The sequence below is a fragment of the Siphateles boraxobius genome, unplaced genomic scaffold, assembly GCF_051911475.1.
Source record: "Siphateles boraxobius isolate OS27281-9 unplaced genomic scaffold, OSU_SipBor_1 257, whole genome shotgun sequence".
Taxonomy (NCBI): Eukaryota; Metazoa; Chordata; class Actinopteri; order Cypriniformes; family Leuciscidae; genus Siphateles; species Siphateles boraxobius.
Window position 1 is genome coordinate 627 of NW_027508873.1, and position 19,071 is coordinate 19,697.

At 40.2% G+C, this 19,071-nt stretch overlaps 2 protein-coding genes across 2 annotated transcripts in view; one reads left to right on the forward strand and one right to left on the reverse strand.

Annotated features, from left to right (window-relative positions):
• The first annotated feature begins 3,397 nt into the window (after positions 1-3,397).
• The window catches only part of prr5b (proline rich 5b (renal)), a 68,214-nt gene continuing 52,540 nt past the window's right edge, over positions 3,398-19,071 (forward strand). Inside the window, exons 1-2 of the mRNA XM_077244027.1 lie at positions 3,398-3,508; positions 15,573-15,686. Of these exons, the coding sequence (XP_077100142.1) occupies positions 3,444-3,508; positions 15,573-15,686 (179 nt within the window). The 5' untranslated portion in view covers positions 3,398-3,443. The remainder of the gene's footprint in view (positions 3,509-15,572; positions 15,687-19,071) is intronic.
• Positions 16,145-19,071, reverse strand: part of LOC143751423 (protein PHTF2) — a 120,061-nt gene continuing 117,134 nt past the window's right edge. Inside the window, exon 14 of the mRNA XM_077244026.1 lies at positions 16,145-16,164. The gene's annotated coding sequence lies outside the window, so the exon portion shown is untranslated. The remainder of the gene's footprint in view (positions 16,165-19,071) is intronic.

The following is a 19,071-nucleotide window of genomic DNA, read 5'->3' on the forward strand; positions in this document are numbered from 1 at the left end:
TTTACAGAACAAGCGGGAACCTAGTGTGCCTGTATCTTTTTCTATTGCTGTTCGATTACATGATAGAAAGTCTAAGGCCTTCAAAAGCCGTACAGCAAACCCACCTAATCTGGTGCCTATTACACAACATACTAAGATTTCTGTGGGGACAAAAAGTAAGACTGTTAAGTTAGCACTTTTAAACATCCGCTCACTTAAAAATAAATCACTTCTAGTCAACGACTTAATAACCACATACAACCTGGATTTTATGTTGCTAAATGAAACTTTGCTAGAAGAAAGTTGCAGTGCAACAGTCCTCAATGAAACAGCCCCTCCTAACTTTACTTTTATGAGTGTCTGCAGAGCTGTCAGAAGAGGCGGAGGTTTAGCTGCTCTTTATAAAGATGTCTATCAATGTAAGCAAATATCATTTGGGAATTACCCGTCTTTCGAATATCTGGGTATTGTGTTAAAAGGTGCTCCACGCATTTTACTTATCATTGTTTACAGGCCTCCAAAATACTCTCCAGCTTTTGCTGAGAACTTAACAGAACTGTTATCAACAATTTCCTCAGAGTTTGTCTGCTTTGCCATTGCTGGAGATTTTAACATTCACATAGATAATGCAGAAACCAATATGGCAAAAGAAATCAAAACTGTTTTAAAAACTTTTGATCTGACTCAGCATGTACATGGACCCACACATAATCGTGGACACACTCTAGATTTACTTATCAGTAAGGGTCTAAACATTTCATCAATTGTTATTAAGGATGTAGCACTGTCTGATCATTTTTGTATTTTCTTTGATATATTGATCTCTCCTGCCATTGAAGCTAGATCTGTGTCTGTCAAGAAGAGATGCTTAAATGAGAACACTAGTGTACTATTTATGAAGGCTATATCTTTAACACCAAGCATATCTGCTGACTCTGTTGATTTTCTCCTTGATTCTTTTAACTCAAAAGTTAAGAGTGTAATTGATGATATTGATCCTGTGAAAGTCAGGAAGAAGAGTGGCGGATAAAAAGCACCTTGGAGAAACTCACCAGCAGTGCAAAATATGAAAAGACAATGTAGAAAAGCAGAGCGCATGTGGCGGAAGACAAAACTTGTAGTCCATTATAACATCTACAAAGACAGCATCCATGCTTTCAATAAGGAACTAGGCAAAGCTAGACAGACTTTCTTCTCGAATATTATAAACAGCAATATAAACAACACGCGCACTCTGTTTGCTACTGTAGAGAGACTGACAAACCCCCCAAGCCAGATTCCCAGTGAAATGCTCTCAGAGAGCAAGTGCAGTGAGTTTGCTTCTTTCTTCTCTGAGAAAATCAATAATATCAGAAAGGTGATCAGCTCATCCTTGAGTTGCGCTGGGGTCAAGCAGATCAGACAACAGCCTGAGAAAGTAGTCACTATGTCTGATTTCGAAGAAATTGAATGCTAAAATTTTGGAAGAAACCGTACAGCACCTTAAAACATCAACCTGCGCCCTTGACGCACTTCCCACATCTTTTTTCAAAAATGTGTTACACAGCTTAGAAGCAGATCTCCTAGAAGTGGTAAATGCCTCACTTCTCTCTGGGAGTTTCCCGACCTCCCTGAAAACTGCTGTTGTCAAGCCCCTCCTGAAAAAGAGCAATCTGGATAAGACCATATTAAACAACTATAGACCGATCTCAAATCTTCCTTTCATAGGCAAGATCATTGAAAAAGTTGTCATCAATCAGCTGAACAAATTCTTAAGCTTGAATGGATACTTTGACAATTTTCAATCTGGTTTCCGACCGCACCACAGCACAGAGACAGCGCTCATAAAGATAATAAATGATATTCGCTTAAATACTGATACAGGCAAATTATCAGTGCTGGTACTACTCGACCTCAGTGCTGCATTTGACACTGTCGATCACAACATACTTCTTGACAGGCTGGAAAACTGGGTCGGGTTTTCTGGGATAGTCCTAAAATGGTTCAGGTCATACTTAGGAGGCAGAGGTTATTATGTGAGTATAGGAGACCATAAGTCTGAGTGGACATCCATGACATGCGGAGTCCCTCAAGGCTCAATTCTTGCGCCACTCCTATTCAACCTGTACATGCTCCCAATAAGCCAAATAATGAGAAAGAACCAAATCACTTACCACAGCTATGCAGACGACACACAGCTCTACTTATCCCTATCACCTAACGATTACAGCCCCATTGACTCCCTTTGCCAATGCATTGATGAAGTAAACAATTGGATGTGCCAAAACTTTCTTCAGTTAAACAAAGACAAAACTGAAGTCATTGCGTTTGGAAACAAAGATGAAGTTCTCAAGGTGAACGCATACCTTCAGTCTAGGGGTCAAACAACTAAAAATCAAGTCAGGAATCTGGGTGTGTCTCTAGAGTCAGACCTTAGTTTCAGTAGTCATGTCAAAGCAATAACTAAATCAGCATACTATCACCTGAAAAATATTGCAAGAATTAGATGCTTTGTTTCCAGTCAAGACTCAGAGAAACTTGTGCATGCTTTCATCACCAGTAGGGTGGATTATTGTAATGGACTCCTCACTGGCCTTCCCAAAAACACCATAAGACAGTTGCAGCTCATACAGAACGCTGCTGCTAGGATTCTGAGCAGAACCAGAAAATATGAACACATCACACCAGTCCTCAGGTCTTTACACTGGCTGCCAGTTACATTTAGGATTGATTTTAAAGTATTATTACTGGTGTATAAATCACTAAATGGCCTAGGACCTCAATACATTGCAGATATGCTCAGTGAATATAAACCCAACAGATCACTCAGATCATTAGGATCACATCGGCTAGAAATACCAAGGGTTCACTCTAAGCATGGCGAGTCTGCTTTTAGCTACTATGCCAGCCGCAGCTGGAACCAGCTTCCAGAAGAGATCAGATGTGCTCCTACAGTAGTCACATTCAAATCCAGACTCAAAACACTTCTGTTTAACTGTGCATTTACTGAATGAGCACTGTGACACTGTTCGTCCGACTGTTTGCACTGTATTCTATTTTATGTTTTTAATTATTCTGATTTCTTTTGATTATTTCTGTATTTTATCTTTTACTCTAAACTGTTTTAATTATTCTGATTTCTTTTGATTATTTTAATTTCTTCTATGTAAAGCACTTTTAATTACCATTGTGTATGAAATGTGCTATATAAATAAACTTGCCTTGCCTTGCCTTGACACACACTCACTCGCTGTCTCACATACACACACACACTCGGTCACACACTCACTCTTTCTCTCTCACACACACACACACACACACACACACACACACACACACACACACACACACACACACACACACACACACACACTCACAAGTGTTTACAGGAAGTTGTGTGTGAGTGTTCCAAAGTGTGTGTGTTCCTCTCTCTCTTTCACTTCCATGATCAGCCGCTGACGAGAGTCAGAGAGTTTGATCCGCTCATGAGTTACAGTGAAGCTCAACTAGTCATGGAGTGGGACTATTATGTGCCTGTGCACTTACTGGAGTGAGTAGAGAGTGTGTTTGTGTTTGTGTGTGTGTGTGTGTGTGTGTGCTCTAATGTTTTTCTTGGTGTGTGTATGATATTTGTCTCAATGATCTCCATGTTTCATGTATGTCACTCTTCCTCTTTCTCACGGGATAAAATCAAATCAGTGTAATCAATATCTGAAGCTGATTGATCTGTTGTCAAGTCTCCTTTATATAGTGCTTTTTACAATACAGATTGTTTCAAAGCAGCTTTACTGAGATAACAGGAAAATAATTTTGTAAATGTCCCCAACTAAGCAAGCCAAAGGCGAAGAAAGGCGACAGTGAAGGAACCAAAACTCCATCAGTGACAGAATGGAGAAACCAGACTCAGTCTCAGTCCTCCTCTGGCCAACGAACAAACAGTGTATGATTATGATTATGATTCAGGCATTACAGGTCAGAGGTCAGATTGAAACGGAACATTATATAATGCAGTTAATCTGTATGAAGACCGGAGTCACGCTCGTATGGAGAGTTTGTTGAGGATCAGTGCTGATGCTGTTGTCGATGAGAGTCTAGTGGACACAAGCTCTGCTGACACTTCAGGGATGCGTTGTGGCCGTGTCCAGGCGCAGGTCCACCATCTGATCTGGATACGGCCCGGGTCCGGCTGATTACAGTTAACCTCGGAATAAACAGAAAGACTAAAATTAGCGTAGATGCCATTCTTCTTATGATGTAGCGAGTACATCAGGTGTTATAGGAAGTGTTCCCGGTTCCGGCTGATCTAATCTATGCAGACTAATAATCATTTAACTGATTTGAATAATAGGAATGTATAGTGTTCTGTGTGAATGCTAAGCCAAAGAGATGTGTTTTTAGTCTAGGCAAGGCAAGGCAAGTTTATTTATATAGCACATTCCAAACACAATGGTAATTCAAAGTGCTTTACATAGAATAAATTAAAATAATCAAAAGAAATAAGAATAATTAAAACAGTTTAGAATAAAAGATAAAATACAGAAATAATCAAAAGAAATCAGACTAATTAAAAACATAAAATAGAATACAGTACAAACAGTCGGACGAACAGTGTCACAGTGCTCATTCAGTAAATGCACAGTTAAACAGAAGTGTTTTGAGTCTGGATTTGAATGTGACTGTAGGAGCACATCTGATCTCTTCTGGAAGCTGGTTCCAGCTGCGGCTGGCATAGTAGCTAAAAGCAGACTCGCCATGCTTAGAGTGAACCCTTTGTATTTCTAGCCGATGTGATCCTAATGATCTGAGTGATCTGTTGGGTTTATATTCAGTGAGCATATCTGCAATGTATTGAGGTCCTAGGCCATTTAGTGATTTATACACCAGTAATAATACTTTAAAATCAATCCTAAATGTAACTGGCAGCCAGTGTAAAGACCTGAGGACTGGTGTGATGTGTTCATATTTTCTGGTTCTGCTCAGAATCCTAGCAGCAGCGTTCTGTATGAGCTGCAACTGTCTTATGGTGTTTTTGGGAAGGCCAGTGAGAAGTCCATTACAATAATCCACCCTGCTGGTGATGAAAGCATGCACAAGTTTCTCTGAGTCTTGACTGGAAACAAAGCATCTAATTCTTGCAATATTTTTCAGGTGATAGTATGCTGATTTAGTTATTGCTTTGACATGACTACTGAAACTAAGGTCTGACTCTAGAGACACACCCAGATTCCTGACTTGATTTTTAGTTGTTTGACCCCTAGACTGAAGGTATGCGATCACCTTGAGAACTTCATCTTTGTTTCCAAACGCAATGACTTCAGTTTTGTCTTTGTTTAACTGAAGAAAGTTTTGGCACATCCAATTGTTTACTTCATCAATGCATTGGCAAAGGGAGTCAATGGGGCTGTAATCGTTAGGCGATAGGGATAAGTAGAGCTGTGTGTCGTCTGCATAGCTATGGTAAGTGATTTGGCTCTTTCTCATTATTTGGCTCATTGGGAGCATGTACAGGTTGAATAGGAGTGGCGCAAGAATTGAGCCTTGAGGGACTCCGCATGTCATGGATGTCCACTCAGACTTATGGTCTCCTATACTCACATAATAACCTCTGCCTCCTTAGTATGACCTGAACCATTTTAGGACTATCCCAGAAAACCCAACCCAGTTTTCCAGCCTGTCAAGAAGAATGTTGTGATCGACAGTGTCAAATGCAGCACTGAGGTCGAGTAGTACCAGCACTGATAATTTGCCTGTATCAATATTTAAGCGAATATCATTTATTATCTTTATGAGCGCTGTCTCTGTGCTGTGGTGCGGTCGGAAACCAGATTGAAAATGGTCAAAGTATCCATTCGAGCTTAAGAATTTGTTCAGCTGATTGAAGACAACTTTTTCAATGATCTTGCCTATGAAAGGAAGATTTGAGATCGGTCTATAGTTGTTTAATATGGTCTTATCCAGATTGCTCTTTTTCAGGAGGGGCTTGACAACAGCAGTTTTCAGGGAGGTCGGAAAACTCCCAGAGAGAAGTGAGGCATTTACCACTTCTAGGAGATCTGCTTCTAAGCTGTGTAACACATTTTTGAAAAAAGATGTGGGAAGTGCGTCAAGGGCGCAGGTTGATGTTTTAAGGTGCTGTACGGTTTCTTCCAAAATTTTAGCATTCAATTTCTTCGAAATCAGACATAGTGGCTACTTTCTCGTGCTGTTGTCTGATCTGCCTGACACCAGCGCAACTCAAGGATGAGCTGATCACCTTTCTGATATTATTGATTTTCTCAGAGAAGAAAGAAGCAAACTCACTGCACTTGCTCTCTGAGAGCATTTCACTGGGAATCTGGCTTGGGGGGTTTGTCAGTCTCTCTACAGTAGCAAAAAGAGTGCGCGTGTTGTTTATATTGCTGTTTATAATATTCGAGAAGAAAGTCTGTCTAGCTTTGCCTAGTTCCTTATTGAAAGCATGGATGCTGTCTTTGTAGATGTTATAATGGACTACAAGTTTTGTCTTCCGCCACATGCGCTCTGCTTTTCTACATTGTCTTTTCATATTTTGCACTGCTGGTGAGTTTCTCCAAGGTGCTTTTTATCTGCCACTCTTCTTCCTGACTTTCACAGGATCAATATCATCAATTACACTCTTAACTTTTAAGTTAAAAAAATCAAGGAAAAAATCAACAGAGTCAGCAGATATGCTTGGTGTTAAAGATATAGCCTTCATAAATAGTACACTAGTGTTCTCATTTAAGCATCTCTTCTTGACAGACACAGATCTAGCTTCAATGGCAGGAGAGATCAATATATCAAAGAAAATACAGAAATGATCAGACAGTGCTACATCCTTAATAACAATTGATGAAATGTTTAGACCCTTACTGATAAGTAAATCTAGAGTGTGTCCACGATTATGTGTGCCTCCATGTACATGCTGAGTCAGATCAAAAGTTTTTAAACAGTTTTGATTTCTTTTGCCATATTGGTTTCTGCATTATCTATGTGAATGTTAAAATCTCCAGCAATGGCAAAGCAGTCAAACTCTGAGGAAATAGAACTTAACAGTTCTGTTAAGTTCTCAGCAAAAGCTGGAGAGTATTTTGGAGGCCTGTAAACAATGATAAGTAAAATTCGTGGAGCACCTTTTAACACAATACCCAGATATTCGAAAGACGGGTAATTCCCAAATGATATTTGCTTACATTGATAGACATCTTTATAAAGAGCAGCTAAACCTCCGCCTCTTCTGACAGCTCTGCAGACACTCATAAAAGTAAAGTTAGGAGGGGCTGTTTCATTGAGGACTGTTGCACTGCAGCTGTCTTCTAGCAAAGTTTCATTTAGCAACATAAAATCCAGGTTGTATGTGGTTATTAAGTCGTTGACTAGAAGTGATTTATTTTTAAGTGAGCGGATGTTTAAATGTGCTAACTTAACAGTCTTACTTTTTGTCCCCACAGAAATCTTAGTATGTCGTGTAATAGGCACCAGATTAGGTGGGTTTGCTGTACGGCTTTTGAAGGCTTTAGACTTTCTATCATGTAATTGAACAGCAATAGAAAAAGATACAGGCACACTAGGTTCCCGCTTGTTCTGTAAACATTTGAGAAAGTTATTGTTATCATAGCGGGGACCCGAGACATATCACTGAGAGCTGGTATCAGTTGTTTTTGGTTCACCTCGAGCCGCTGGAGGAGGGTGTGGGCCCTGGCGCTGTGGCAGAGGCCGAAGAGCTCTCACAGGAGGAGGGGGAGGGCGAGCTGGGCCCGCAGGCTTTGGTGGTTGTGGGGCCTGGCGTTTTTTGGTTGGTATCTGTGGGCTGGCAGAAAAAGAGTGGGATAGTCTGGTTCCAGCATACACCAGTTGTTCCATTTTCTCTGAGAAGCACAGAAGTGGAGATGCTGGAGAGAGAGATAACGTGTCTGGTGAGAGGGGCTGTTGCTCTGGGGTTATCGGAGGCTGTGATATGCTGTCCTGGTTTCCTTGGCTGTTTTCCAGAAAGTCATCCTTGGGTGCTGAATCTTGGAGGAGTGCTAGTATGTCACAGTCTGTCTGTGGTGAGTTCTGTGGGCAGGGCTCCGCTGAGATTGTGTCCGTGAGCAGAGGTTGTTGTGGCTGAGTGGTGTTATCATTGTCCTTGTGTGATGTGTAAACCGCATGTCCATTCAGGTGCGGAAGTGAAGTCCTGTGGTCATTCATACTGTATCCAGGTGTGTGTGTGCCATTCAGGTTGAGTGGATTGGCACACATTGCAGAAGGATGACGGAGGGAGAAGTAGATATTGTCCTTTAGCACTCTTGAACCAAGTTTGTTTGGGTGGTGGCCGTCCTGTTGAAACAGTTGCCTCTGACTCCAGAAAAGATTGAAGTTGTCAATAAAGTTCACTCCTTTTATATTGCAGGTTTTTTGCAGCCATGTATTAAGCCCAAGCAACCGTGAAAACTTGTTTGTTCCTCTTGCTGGGAATGGTCCACTGATGAATGTCTGAACTTTCAGTCTTTTAAGTGTTTCAAAAAGTTAAGAAGTTCCAACTGCTCCCGACGAGCTGGGTGGCGCCTTGCATGGCTGACACCGCCGTCGGTGTATGAATGTGTGTATGAATGGGTGAATGTGAGGCAACTATGTAAAGCGCTTTGGTGGCCATTCGGTCTGTGAAAGCGCTATATAAATGCAGTCCATTTACCATTTACCATTTATGAATATCATTCTTCCCCACATGAATGATGAGTCGATTTGCAGTCTTATGTTTCATCAGAATGTTCTGAAGTTCCCTGTTTACATCAGATGTTGTTGCTTGTGGAAGGCAGCACGTTGTTGTATCCCTGCTATTAATGTTTCTGATTACGGAGTCGCCCACTATCAGAGTCCTGGGCTCGGCTGCGCTCTGAGCTGAGTGCCGCTGTCTGCTCAACCTTGAGCCCCAGCTAGCATCAGTGTTAGCTACTGGCTGATTCAGTCTGTGTTCATTCATCAAATTTGGGGATTCCTCATTCATTAATACTTCAAATCTGTTCTTAAGATGTATAGACGGTGGTAGGAGACCAGTGTTTGCAATCCTTGTCAGAGCCGTATCTGGGGTTGAGGATGCTACTGCAGCAATATGTGATGCTCGTGACAATCTGATGTCACGAGTGCCTTTGGGTCTCGCTCCCTGTTTGTGCCATCGATTAGTAAGTCAATCGGCTTGTTTCTCTACACTCAGTATGGCCTGTCGAGGAGCACTAGATTCATGGGACTCACCGGCTGTATGCTGAGGACGTCCATGACGAAGCTCTGTTGTGTGTTCCGTCTGGTTTAGTGGTCCCGCAATTAACCTTGTTTCAAGAACTGCAATCCTTTGTAAAAGTCTGTGGCAGTTGGAGCAGCAAGTAGATTCCAGAGGAGGCATTTTCTTATCCTTATGAATGTAGGTAGTTGTGTTTTCTCTTCCCCGGAATGTAAGCTTTCAGTGGGAGGCTGGTCGAATAAAATAATTCTGCTTTTTTTTTTTTTGTAATCCAAGCGTTTGAGCACTGTGCTGATTTGCTGAAGTTAAAATTAGGTGATAAAAGGAGATAAAATATAGAAATATAAAAGCGATAGAGCAAAGCGCGGAGCAGTAAGCAAGAGCGTCCGAACAGTAGCTGAGCAGGAAGTGAAAAAAGCTTTGAACTGACAGACTGTGTCTGTTTCCCGGACAATGTTAGGAAGATTGTTCCAAAGTTTTGGTGCTAAATAGGAAAAGGATCTACCGCCAGCAGTCGATTTATATATTCTAGGTATTATCAAGTGGCCGGAATTTTGAGATCGCAATAGACGTGAAGGACTATAATGCGTTAAGAGCTCGCTCAAGTACTGGGGAGCTAAACCATTTAGTGCTTTGTAAGTAATCAAACATTTCATCGATAATCAATTATCAAACATTGGGGTGGTGATGGCGCAGTGGATAAGACACATGCCTTTGGTGTGAGAGACCCGGGTTCGAATCCACTGTGAGACACCAATGTGTCCCTGAGCAAGACACTTAACCCCTAGTTGCTCCAGAGGCGTGCGACCTCTGAAATATAGCAATTGTAAGTCGCTTTGGATAAAAGCGTCCGCTAAATGATTAAATGTAAATGTAATCAAAAACAAGCAGCTCTGCACTTTTTAAAGCAAGATTCTGTGACATTTCCTTCCTTATTTCGACCGTCATCAATAGCAACGCATTATAACAGCGCACATCCATTCATCACAACGGACGCGCACTCTCATTTCATTCAAATACAACTTGCCGTCTTGCATCTCCGTTTTTGATTGTATTGAAAATGAAATCAGAGTTGATTTATTGTTTGATAATATTGTTGTGATCATCTTGTCTGGACGAGTTGTGTACGCTGTACAAAATGGATTTAACAGGTAAGAATAGAGAAATTCATCTCTATTCAATATGTCCCCGTAATTATGTGGTAAAAAAATCGGTATAATAAGTGTACAATGAATATACATTATTATCTCTTAAATGTCACTCTTAAAGTCTTGTTTGAACTTGTTCGTTCGTCTTTGGCTCAAAGCCACTTGCTGCGAACTTTGAGGTCAAAGTTAACTTGCGTTCGCTACAGTGTGTGATGGTCACACAAGACGACTCGGCAGATTTGAAGTGTTTCCCACTATCGCAGCGACTTTCTTTGTGCATGTTCTGCAAAGTGACCATCCTCGATTAAGTTTCCCTCAGGAATTTTGTAAAAGCCGAAATACGAGCACAGCTCAGATTTGGTCCTCTTAAAAGGCTGAAGAATCTCCTGAACACGGTCACTGCGTCCGCCATTCCTTCGTGAATAAAAAAATCGCAACATGGCGCACTGCGTCAGACTGTTGCTGGCTGAACAGGATTTATTGTGAGTTATTAAAATTGTGATTAATCAAACACGGTTTTAATGATAATTAAATTTTAAATGATAATACTAACCGTCAGAAAATGTTATCGTGTTTTTTTAGTGAATCCGGTAATCGTCTCATCCCTAATTATTAATAAAGCAATTTTTAATGGCAGAAGTGATAGGTCTAACATATTTATAACACGGAGTTGGCTTTGCAGCCTTGGCTAAATGTAATTTACACGAGACTAGATAATGACCTGAGATGTCGTCGCTCTGCTGCAGAATTTCAACAGCATCAACATTGATTCCATGTGATAATATTAGATCTAGAGTATGATTACGACAATGAGTAGGTCCTGATACGTGTTGTCTAACTCCAATAGAGTTAAGAATGTCTTTAAATGCCAATCCCAATGCATCTTTTCCATTATCTACATGTATATTAAAATCACCAACAATTAGGACTTTATCTGCAGCCAATACTAATTATGATAGAAAATCAGCAAATTCTTTGATAAAGTCTGTATGGTGCCCTGGTGGCCTGTATACAGTAGCCAGCACAAATCTCAAACATGATTTATCATTTACACTAGATAGTGTTACATTAAGCACCAATACTTCAAAAGAATTAAATTTGAAACTAGACTTCTCAGTAATTCTGAAGATATTACTATAAATTACAGCAACACCTCCCCCTTTGCCTTTCAGGTGAGGTTCATGTTTATAACAGTAATCTTGCACTCATTTAAAGTAATGTAATCGTCTGGTTTTAGCCAGGTTTCTGTCATACACAGCACATCTAGGTTATAATCTAGTTGCTCCAGAGGCGTGCGACCTCTGAAATATATAGCAATTGTAAGTCGCTTTGGATAAAAGCGTCAGCTAAATGAATAAATGTAAATGTAAATAATCTGAAATCATATAATTAACAATAAGTGCTTTTGAAGTAAGGGATTGAATATTCAGCAACCCAAGATTTATCATTTGTTCATTTGTATTATTTCTGCTTTTTATTTGTTGAACATCATTTAAATTTTTACTCTGAAATGGGTTTTGAAGTTTTTTGTAATTTCCTAATTCGGTGTGAATTAGATGTGTTCATCAGAACGCTTCAGTCGGGTGTGTGTGTGTTCATCAGAACGCTTCAGTCGGGGGTGTGTGTGTGTTCATCAGAACGCTTCAGTCGGGTGTGTGTGTGTTCATCAGAACGCTTCAGTCGGGTGTGTGTGTGTTCATCAGAACGCTTCAGTCGGGTGTGTGTGTGTTCATCAGAACGCTTCAGTCGGGGGTGTGTGTGTTCATCAGAACGCTTCAGTCGGGTGTGTGTGTTCATCAGAACGCTTCAGTCGGGTGTGTGTGTGTTCATCAGAACGCTTCAGTCGGGTGTGTGTGTGTTCATCAGAACGCTTCAGTCGGGTGTGTGTGTTCATCAGAACGCTTCAGTCGGGTGTGTGTGTGTTCATCAGAACGCTTCAGTCGGGTGTGTGTGTGTTCATCAGAACGCTTCAGTCGGGTGTGTGTGTGTTCATCAGAACGCTTCAGTCGGGTGTGTGTGTGTTCATCAGAACGCTTCAGTCGGGTGTGTGTGTGTTCATCAGAACGCTTCAGTCGGGTGTGTGTGTGTTCATCAGAACGCTTCAGTCGGGGGTGTGTGTGTTCATCAGAACGCTTCAGTCGGGGGTGTGTGTTCATCAGAACGCTTCAGTCGGGTGTGTGTGTGTTCATCAGAACGCTTCAGTCGGGTGTGTGTGTGTTCATCAGAACGCTTCAGTCGGGGGTGTGTGTGTTCATCAGAACGCTTCAGTCGGGGGTGTGTGTGTTCATCAGAACGCTTCAGTCGGGTGTGTGTGTGTTCATCAGAACGCTTCAGTCGGGGGTGTGTGTGTTCATCAGAACGCTTCAGTCGGGTGTGTGTGTGTTCATCAGAACGCTTCAGTCGGGTGTGTGTGTGTTCATCAGAACGCTTCAGTCGGGTGTGTGTGTGTTCATCAGAACGCTTCAGTCGGGTGTGTGTGTGTTCATCAGAACGCTTCAGTCGGGTGTGTGTGTGTTCATCAGAACGCTTCAGTCGGGGGTGTGTGTGTTCATCAGAACGCTTCAGTCGGGTGTGTGTGTGTTCATCAGAACGCTTCAGTCGGGGGTGTGTGTTCATCAGAACGCTTCAGTCGGGTGTGTGTGTTCATCAGAACGCTTCAGTCGGATGTGTGTGTTCTTCAGAACGCTTCAGTCGGGTGTGTGTGTTCATCAGAACGCTTCAGTCGGGTGTGTGTGTGTTCATCAGAACGCTTCAGTCGGGTGTGTGTGTTCATCAGAACGCTTCAGTCGGGTGTGTGTGTGTTCATCAGAACGCATCAGTCGGGTGTGTGTGTTCATCAGAACGCTTCAGTCGGGTGTGTGTGTGTTCATCAGAACGCTTCAGTCGGGTGTGGGTGTGTTCATCAGAACGCTTCAGTCGGGTGTGTGTGTGTTCATCAGAACGCTTCAGTCGGGTGTGTGTGTTCATCAGAACGCTTCAGTCGGGGGTGTGTGTGTTCATCAGAACGCTTCAGTCGGGTGTGTGTGTGTTCATCAGAACGCTTCAGTCGGGTGTGTGTGTATGGGGTTAGAATTCGGTCACAATTCTGCGTGCGCAAGATCACATTTTGAGTGCGCAAAAGGGCATTTCGCACGCGCGTGAACTGAGTTTTGAGGAGAAATCTTCGTCTCGCAGATAAAAAAATATTTTGAGCGAACTAAAATTAATTTTGCATTTAAAATAAGTGTTTGGATGTGCGCAGACATTCTCTTTTGCATGTGCAAAGTTTCACTTTCTTGTTCCTTTCTGATTGGCTGGCTTGAAAACCAATCACAAGACTCCCTGCATCCCCGCCTGTGGAAGAGGAAATTACATGGTGGAAGATGTTTATGTTTAATTTGTTTAATGGATTGAAAACTTCAATTTAAGTTCAAGTAAACAAAAACATTCACAGCAGAGACGTTCTGGTAAAACAACTATCATACTAATTTTTTTTACTGTATTTTCTTATATACTATTTTAGGATGGATAGTGTGCACATTGGGATGCAGGCTTATTCCTCTCACTGCAAAAAAAAAAAGAAAGAAAAAGATGTGGGTAACAATGCAAACATATGCAAATATAACTGTAAGTGAAAATCTTGGGTGTGTGACTCACACGACTTCTATATAATTACTCTCATAATTAGATTTTTATTTTTTTGCAGAGAGGGTAACAAGCCTGCATCCCAATGTGCACACTATCTATCCTAAAATAGTATATAAGAAAATAAAGTATACTTTTTAGTATGATAGTTGTTTTACAGAACATCTCTGCTGTGAATGTTTTTGTTTAAATAATTCCAAGGATATCAAGTAGATTGATTATTATTTTAACGTTATTACATTGCATTTCTACGTTTATTTGATGGCTTTTTTATTCTAATGTCAGTGATGTACCGTTTTTACACACTTATTTCATTAAAAGGGGAAAAGTCTGTCCATCTTCATTTCTGAAAACGTGTCAAATTTGAGACCCCAGCTCGGTCACATTCATATTTCACTAATGTTAATTACATAACTTGCAGTTCAGAAAGAAGTTAGAACTACCACTTGAGGGTAGCAAACACTGGGACATGCCATTATGTACAGTAATAGTACGATTTGATTTCGATTAAAAATAAGCTAAAAAAAATAGCTTAAAATAAGCTAAAAAATAAACTGTGGTCGTCGAGTGGTAGACATTTGAACTTAAATCAAGCCATTAAACATAAATATCTTCCACCATGTATTTTCCTCTTCCACAGCCGGTGATGCAGGGAGTCTTGTGATTGGTTGACAAGCTAGCCAATCAGAATTTAGCAGCTGGGTTGTGTTGAGCAAGCGAGCCGTCTGCGCTTAGAGAGCGCACGGCTGGTATGAAAGATGAAAGGAGCAAGAAAGTGAAACTTTGCACATGCGAAAGAGAACGTCTGCGCACATCCAAATACTTATTTTAAATGCAAAATTGATTTTAGTTCGCTCGAAATATTTTCTTGTCTGCGAGATGAACATTTCTCCGCAAAACTCAGTTCACGCGCGTGCCCTTTTGCGAGCTCAAAATGTGATCTTGCGCGCGCAGAATTGTGACCGAAATCTAATCCCATATGTGTGTTCATCAGAACACTTCAGGGACAGGAGATCCATCAGTGTGTGTGTGTGTGTGTGTGGTGTGTGTGTGTGTGTGTGTGTGTGTGTGTGTGTGTGTGTGTGTGTGTGTGTGTGTGTGTGTGTGTGTCACCCAGTGGCTATTTTTGGTAAAGCACTTAAGCAAAACAGGAACTTCAATTTCTCATCAACTTTAAATTTGCAACATTACTTGCTTAGGCATGTGGCTTATTTTGAAAGTGCAAATTATTTTGTAAAATATACATTTAGTTCAGTACATTTGCTTTACAGTGAACCTAAACTTCTATAACTGCTTTACTCTTTGATTTTATTGAAGTTGTGCATGTGAGCGTGCGTGCGTGCCTGAGTGATTGTGTGTGTGTGTGTGTGTGTGTGTGTGTGTGTGTGTGTGTCAGTAGGGAAGTGGTTGATCTGTGCACATTGTCTCACTGAGTCCCTCCCTCTAACCACTGACAGACACAGACAGGCAATAGAAGTGAGACCGGCGACACACACGCACTCTTACTCCTGTATCACTCTAACTGCTGTGTGTGTGTGTGTGTGTGTGTGTGTGTGTGTGTGTGTGTGTGTGTGTGTGTGTGTGTGTGTGTGTGTGTGTGTGTGTGTGACGATGAGGACTCTTCACAGGCTGAAGTTGATGAGTTCTCCCAGTCTGAGTGATTTGGGTCGTTCAGAGAGATCAGCGCTGGATGACAGGAACCACCAGCAGCAGCGAGCGGGAAACAACACCACCTGGATCAGGTACACACACACACACACACACACACAGACACACACACACACACACACACTCTCTCTCTCTCTCAGGCGCACTCACTCACACACACGCAACACTTTTTCTTGGCTGTGTAAAAGTAAGCGTACTGCGGTCGTTGATTTTACATAGTCAGCTGGTTATAAATTCTGTTGACTAATCTAACCCAGAGATCTAAACTGGCCCATTTTTAGGGTTAAAGTTCAATTTTAAAAAATTAAGGTATAAATGAAGGACTAAATACATGTACTTGACATATATATTATTTTTAGAAATGACAATGTCCACAAAAAAAGGTTTTGCTCATTGTTGTAACCAAATGTGTAACCAAACTATAGTTAAGAAGGTAGGAACAAGAATTCATCCTCAAAAGATGAAAACAAATGAGAATTTATACTGTGTGTGTAACATCAACATGAAGCTGTTTGGCTGCGCACACACACACTCACACACACACACTGTGCACTGAAGGATGTTAATGCGACTATTCCACTTGTTATTTACTCACTCATGCATATGAAGGTTTTGTGTGTGTGTGTGTGTGTGTGTGAGAGAGAGTGTGCAGACGAACAGCTTGTCGATGACACACACACACACACACACACACACACACACACACACTGTATAAAAGCTCATTTGTTCTGATTTTTTTAGGAGAAATTCCTACAAAACCAGTTTCCTCTGTTTGTTTGTTTGTTGTGTGTGTGTGTGTGTGTGTGTGTGTGTGTGTGTGTGTGTGTGTGTGTGTGTGTGTGTGTGTGTGTGTGTGTGTGTGTGTGTGTGTGGCTCACATGATATGTGTGTAAAGAACACAAATCAGTCCTTATAGTTTGTGTGAAGAGAATCCTCTGTTTCTGTTCGTACACACACTAGTGGCTGGAGAACAATGATTGTTTGATATCACTGATTCTGTTTGAGTGTGTGTGTGTGTGTGTGTGTGTGTCACGTTCAGCTGATGGAACATCTCGTCTCTGAAGGCCCTGATACACTCACGGAGAAGTTCTATTTAGTTCTTCACTTAGAGGTAAAATATGTTTAAATACTTCATCAGTGATGCTGTCAGCGAGACTCCGCCTACGTTTATATGAATATGTAAATATGTGCCGCGTACTTTCCTTTCAATAACAAAAAAAACCCGCAATAATGACAGAAAACAGCAGTTCAGGACGCGTCTGATCACAGTGATGTGGATGTTAGCACTAGCTCTGAGATTCAGATTCTCCAGTCTTTATTTATACTCTATACAATAGATTGCTTTAAACAGCAGCTTTACAGAATTAAAGGCCCCTATTATGGTTTTTCGAATATTCCCTTTCATGCAGTGTGTAATATTGCTGTTTGTGAATGGAAACGTGTTGTAAAGTTGAAAGTGCACGATAAATAAAGTTATTGTCTCCCAAAAGAAAGAATCGACTCTGAACCGCTTAAACGAGTCGTTTGCGAATCCCACTGCGTTACGGTTCTACGTCTCTAGGAAAGATATTTGCATAGTTGCCTGTATTGTTGTCTGGCCAATCAGAGCAGAGTAGCTCACGGAGAGGAGGGACTTGGAGAGACTCGTTCACCCATCGACTCGTTTGAGAATCATGCGATGATGTGGATATTATGAGAAAATGAAAGTGTTTTTGAGCTTTGATGCGTGTAAACCTGTTGTTGGAGACCTCTTTAAAGCAGCCTTTAAAACTGCATAATAGAGCACTGTAAACATGATAAATATAATAGAGCACTGTAAACATGATAAACATAATAGAGCACTGTAAACATGATAAATATAATAGAGCACTGTAAACATGATAAATATAATAGAGCACTGTAAACATGATAAACATAATAGAGCACTGTAAACATGATAAACATAATAGAGCACTGTAAATATGATAAACATAATAGAGCACTGTAAACATGATAAACATAATAGAGCACTGTAAACACATAATAGAGCACTGTAAACACATAATAGAGCACTGTAAACATGATAAACATAATAGAGCACTGTAAACATGATAAACATAATAGAGCACTGTAAACATGATAAACATAATAGAGCACTGTAAACACATAATAGAGCACTGTAAACATGATAAACATAATAGAGCACTGTAAACACATAATAGAGCACTGTAAACATGATAAACATAATAGAGCACTGTAAACATGATAAATATAATAGAGCACTGTAAACACATAATAGAGCACTGTAAACACATAATAGAGCACTGTAAACACATAATAGAGCACTGTAAACACATAATAGAGCACTGTAAACACATAATAGAGCACTGTAAACACATAATAGAGCACTGTAAACACATAGTAGAGCACTGTAAACACATAATAGAGCACTGTAAACATGATAAATATAATAGGGCACTGTAAACATGTTAAATATAATAGAGCACTGTAAACACATAATAGAGCACTGTAAACACATAATAGAGCACTGTAAACACATAATAGAGCACTGTAAACACATAATAGAGCACTGTAAACATGATAAATATAATAGAGCACTGTAAACACATAATAGAGCACTGTAAACATGATAAACATAATAGAGCACTGTAAACATGATAAATATAATAGAGCACTGTAAACACATAATAGAGCACTGTAAACATGATAAACATAATAGAGCACTGTAAACATGATAAATATAATAGAGCACTGTAAACACATAATAGAGCACTGTAAACACATAATAGAGCACTGTAAACATGATAAATATAATAGAGCACTGTAAATATGATAAACATAATAGAGCACTGTAAACATGATAAATATAATAGAGCACTGTAAACACATAATAGAGCACTGTAAACACATAATAGAGCACTGTAAACATGATAAATATAATAGAGCACTGTAAACACATAATAGAGCACTGTAAACACATAATAGAGCACTGTAAACATGATAAATATAATAGAGCACTGTAAACATGATAAATATAATAGAGCACTGTAAATATGATAAACATAATAGAGCACTGTAAACATGATAAATATAATAGAGCACTGTAAACACATAATAGAGCACTGTAAACACATAATAGAGCACTGTAAACATGATAAATATAATAGAGCACTGTAAACACATAATAGAGCACTGTAAACATGATAAATATAATAGAGCACTGTAAACACATAATAGAGCACTGTAAACATGATAAATATAATAGAGCACTGTAAACACATAATAGAGCACTGTAAACATGATAAACATAATAGAGCACTGTAAACATGATAAACATAATAGAGCACTGTAAATATGATAAACATAATAGAGCACTGTAAACACATAATAGAGCACTGTAAACATGATAAACATAATAGAGCACTGTAAACACATAATAGAGCACTGTAAACATGATAA